Consider the following 4,871-nt stretch of genomic DNA (forward strand, 5'->3'; position numbering starts at 1 on the left):
GAGTGAACCCAGGAAGAGATGCTGGTCCTGTTCATACAGACATCCCTACTATAAATAGTCTCAGGGAAGCATCCCTCTTTTCTGACGTTTCCTTCTCCCTCCCTTACCTCTGAAACCACTGCAAGTGTCTAAAGAGTGCACTCTCAGCATGCCCCAGGTGGGTCAGCGGTGGCTCTCTGGGGTTACGGGCACAGGGCCCTGTCAGCTGCAGTGTTGAGAGTTGCTGGGAGTCGAGTGAGAGTCAACATGAGTGAGGCACACAGGAGGAGCCAATGTAAGAAGCAGTGCTAAGAATTTATTGCAGCAGATGGGGTCCATGGACCTGAGGCGCCTCCACCACCATGCTTGTTCCCATGGGGTCTTGCCACTGTCACCCTGGGGCTGGTTACACCTGCATACAGTCATGTTTTAGAAGCTGAGTGGTGTTCTTCCAGGGGACTTCAAGGACCTCAAAGCGGCAACGCAGCTTCTGAGGAGGGAACACAATGGACAAGGAGGGTGAGCTTGGTGCCAGCCTCCTTCTCCCACCAGCCAGCCTTCTGCCTGCCACATCTCTCTGCAGCCAGGAACAGACAGTCAGTGGTACCAAAACATGAAGTCAAAAGGCAGGAGATGATCCCAGATCTATCAGGCAACTCCCAACCCCAAGAAGAAGCCCCAATCTCTCCTCCCTGCACCCCAACCTGGCCTGAGTCACACACAGACCAGTCAGGACAGGTCCAGCCAGGCCAGATGGACTAGTCAGGATGGACAAGCTTGGGGCCTCAGACTCTACAGAGGGTTGGGCTGGGATCAATGCTGTTACCTCCTGCTGCACCCCTGCGGCCAGGGGGCAAGTGGTGAGATCCATGTGGTCCCCAGAGACTCTGGTCTTTCTGCACTCGGTGCTCTCTAAGTCCATAGTCAGGAAGCACTTGAGGCCAGCCACCAGCTGGGGACAAGATAGGGCAGTCAGAGACGCCTGGGACCCTAGCCTGGGTATCTACTCTTCCCCTCTAGGTCTTCAAGTGTGCCTGGCAAATGCAACACTCTGGCCTAAGAATTCAGACCTGAAGTGGAGGTGGGGGCTTCTAGGTGTGACCTAGGGGTAGAGGTAGAGCCCTAGGCCCTACAAGGGTCTGAAGAGCCCGCTATAGCTAGGGCAGATGTGGAGAATGGCACATGACACCTACTGTCTGGGCCCTCCCACTCTGTCTGGCAAAGCTAGTTATGCCAAAAGAGCTTGAATCCTGCCATATAGATACATCTCGTTGGTTGCCATAGATTTTGCTATTCATCTATTTTTGTTTGTTTCAAGTATTTCTTAAAATGGGCTCAACGTCATGGTTGACTTAGTGCCCTCTTGGGTTTGGTAATGGGCCAGCAGCTCTCTGGCCTGTCCCGTCCCTGTCCCTCTCCCGCTGTCCCACAACCACCAGCCACCACACCTGACAGGCTGCATCGAGGATTCTGGTGTCTCGGAAGTAGTAGAGACTATTGCTGCCTATATTGTAGCTGCTCACAGCTGCCTGTGCGGCCCTCTGCACCCGCGGGTCGTTGGGAGGCAGGTTCTGGCGTTCGCCGGTCCTGCGACTCCGCAGTTCAGCGCGGACATCCGGGGACAGAGTCAGGAGACAGAATGCGAGCAGGGCCAGGGCCATCGCCAGCGGGAAGTGAGGACGCTCCATTGCTGCAGATGTCAGTGCCAGAGCTCCATCCAGCGCAGCTTTTACGGACTCGGCGGGAGCCCCGCCCGGCTCCGCCCACCGCCTGCCTATTCCCTTAGTAGGCCTGGACCAGCTGCAGGTGCCTGGAGGCGGCTGTACCTCCCCACCTAAGTTTTTGTGAGGACCAGGGGCTGCACACGGGTCCCATAACCTCTATGTGTAGGGATGCTGGCCTATCATCCAGGGAGGAAAGGGAAGTGAGTGTTTACCAGCACCAAGAGCCACCACAGGAACAGGACAGTCCTTATCATGAACCTGCTATGTGAATTGCCAAAAGCAGCTACGGTTGAGCTCTTACTATCGCCATCATCTTCTTGTCCCATAATTTTTAGAGAAATTGCAACCTCTGGCCTCCATTTCTTCTTCTGGAAAATAAATGTAAGGATTCAATGAACTGACATTGTAAAGAGCCTAGGAGAGAGGCTGGGTGCTATGGAAACAGTAGGTGGGTAGGTAGGAGTCCTAACTTCTGAACCCATACTACTAAATTCTCACGGCCATGGTGAGATGGGGGGAACAACACAGTTGGGAGAACTAATTTGCTCAAAGACATGAACTGGTTCCCTAGTGAGGACACTGAACAGCCTAAGTCGTGTGTGTGTGTGTGTGTGTGTGTGTGTGTGTGTGTGTGTGTGTGTTATAAAACAAGGTCTTGTGTATCTTAGGCTGATCCTGAACTTGTTGTATAGCTCCCGATTTTGTGGCTTCTACGTTTGTGTGCTGGGATTGCGGTTGTATTTCATGTGGCGCTGAGAACTGAATCCAGGACTTCATGTGTGTTAGACAGTACTACAACTGGCATCTCAGCCCCATTCTATTTTGTTGGGCTTGAGTCTTGTGCATGCTAAGCAGACACTTTACTGCCGAGCTTTATCTTCAGCCCTCTTTTTACTTGTGATTAGAAAGGGGCTTGTTCAGTCACCCAGCTGACCCTGACCTTGCTCTGTTCCCAGTCAGGCTTGAATCTTAACTCTCCAGCTTCAGCCTCCAGGTGGGGATTATAAGTCTATGCCACCAGGCCCAGCTCAAATCTGTGCTCTTAACCCACAATGAGTTTGAAAGGTTAAGAATTGTCCCCAAAAGGAGGGAGTGTCATACCAGTTGCCATCTTACTAATTGGGTGACTTTGGGTAAGTTATTGGGTGACCATTTTTTTCTCCTACAGTTGTTCTGATAATGATGGTTCCAGGGACACTAGGGGTACTAACCAATTAGGAAAGCCTGTGGTGTTTTGGAAGAACCCGGTGACTGCATGGGGACTTGGCAGTGCTTCCTTCCCTGAAGGTCTTTTGATTTTGTTTGTTTTTAAAGACTGCAATGCCCTTTTCCTTTTTTTTTTTTTTAATCTCCCCCCTCCCCCCCCCTTTTTTTGAGAAGAGATGTTTATTCCTCAGCATGGGAGAGGGATGGGTGCATACCATAGCATGCACATGTAGAAGGTCAAAGGTCAGCTTTCCAAAGCTGGTTCTCTCCCTTCTGCCATAGGAGTTCTGAAATTTGAACCCAGGTCTTCAGCCTTGGCAGCAAACAGCATTACCCACTGTTACCCACTGAACCATCTTACTGGCCCTACTTGGGGGTCTTAAATGGGACTTGGAAGAAGAGGCAGCTGCCTTCAGCACCTAGCAGACAATTAGTATTTGACAAGTAGTGGCTCTTCTGTGGGGAACATTATGTGTAAGCACCCAGCACACCCCTTCCCCAATTCTAGACCTTTCAGAATGCCAGGGTCATAAAACAGTGATTTCTCAGCCCAGAGTGTGATGACCCCCATTCAGCTACAAGCTTGCTTCACCTGACAGCCCAGCTATAAAAGACAAACTGCCAGTGACAGGCAAGATATTTCCCGCCTGTGATCCTAGCACTGGGCAGCAGAAACAGGCAGGTCTCTGTGAGTTCCAGGCCAGCCTGGTCTACATAGTGAGTTACAGGCCAAGCTACATAGTAGACTTCTAAGGCTTTGTCTCAAAAAATAAACAAATAAAATATAGCACTTCCTTGTGATTCCAATGAAAGGAGACCTCAGGTCCGGTGCAGGTCCTGGTGGGTTGGGTCTGGAGACACCAGCTTAGAAGAGAACTACCCCAACCTTGATCTATAAGTCTTAACCAGGCAGTGGCCCTGAGTTGGGGGACTCTGGTAAGGAAGTAGAGCAAGAAACACAGGATAGCTAAAAAAAATCCCTCAGTTTCAGGAGCTGGGAAGATGGCTTAGTTGGTAAAGTGGCCACCACACAAGCATGGGGATATGAGTTCAAATCCCCAGGATCCACATAGAAACGGAGATTCTTAGAACTCATTAGCCAGCTAGGTTACCAGAATTGATTAGCTTCTGGCTCCACAAAAGAAGTTGGAGAGCAAGGGAAGAAAATGCTTATTCAGCTTTGGCCTCTACGTACACATCACTGATCCCCTGAGAGGAGATGTGGCCCTAGATTACTGTCACCTGCCCTACGTCCCATTGCCAATGAAGCCAGTGAGTTTTTGTCACCACAATCTAGCAATTGCTAAGGACTTTTCAACACATTGGCCTCTTCTCACAAGGATTGAGGTGGTTGAGCTTGTTTACAAATGCATTATTCGACGGGCAGTGATGATGCACACCTTTAATCCCAGCACTCTGGAGGCAGAGGCACAGATATCTTTGTTGAGTTTGAGGCCATCCTAGTCTACAAAATAAGTTCCAAGACAAAGCTACACAGAGAAAGCCTATCTCAAAAAACAAACAAAAAACAAAATAAACAACCAAAAAAACCCAACAACAACAAATGCATTATTCAGAGAGAATATCTGAGGTCATTTGACTAAACGTGAGTCTTGGAGGTAAAGAAGGAGGGGGAACAGTAATTAACAATTCCAGACTCTTGCCATGTACCTTGTGCCAGGGCCTGACATACCTTATTCTCATGGTGACCTTACATAGCAGTGGTTATTACCTCTTCCTACTAAGAAATGAGACTATTCTAGCTAGAGCAATAAGACAACAAAAGGAGATCAAAGGGATACAAATTGGAAAAGAAGTCAAATGCTCCCTATTTGCAGATGATATTACAGTTTACATGACTGACCCAAAAATTCTACCAGGGAACTCCTACAACTGATAAACACCTTCAGTAATGTAGCAGGATGCAAGATAAACTCAAAAAAAAAAAAAAAAAAAATCGGT

General features: G+C 49.1%; 1 protein-coding gene across 1 annotated transcript; it reads right to left on the bottom strand.

The window, feature by feature from the left end:
• Nucleotides 1–275: 275 nt before the first annotated feature.
• Cst6 (cystatin E/M) lies at nt 276–1,682 on the bottom strand. Its single transcript, XM_051193634.1, has 3 exons — nt 1,428–1,682; nt 806–931; nt 276–469 (listed from the first exon to the last, which is right to left on the bottom strand). Exons 1-3 carry the CDS (start codon nt 1,665–1,667, stop codon nt 386–388), a joined length of 450 nt encoding a protein of 149 aa, XP_051049591.1. The 5' UTR covers nt 1,668–1,682; the 3' UTR covers nt 276–385.
• Nucleotides 1,683–4,871: the final 3,189 nt, after the last annotated feature.

This window comes from Phodopus roborovskii, unplaced genomic scaffold, assembly GCF_943737965.1.
Source record: "Phodopus roborovskii unplaced genomic scaffold, PHOROB, whole genome shotgun sequence".
NCBI lineage: Eukaryota > Metazoa > Chordata > Mammalia > Rodentia > Cricetidae > Phodopus > Phodopus roborovskii.

Excerpts from the sequence above, each read along its gene's own strand:
- Cst6 (XM_051193634.1), bottom strand. The coding sequence starts at position 1,667 with ATGGAGCGTCCTCACTTCCCGCTGGCGATGGCCCTGGCCCTGCTCGCA. Across the intron at positions 932-1,427 it reads TCCTCGATGCAGCCTGTCAG|CTGGTGGCTGGCCTCAAGTG; the intron begins GTGTGGTGGCTG and ends TCTTGTCCCCAG. Across the intron at positions 470-805 it reads CCGCAGGGGTGCAGCAGGAG|AAGCTGCGTTGCCGCTTTGA; the intron begins GTAACAGCATTG and ends TTCCCTCCTCAG.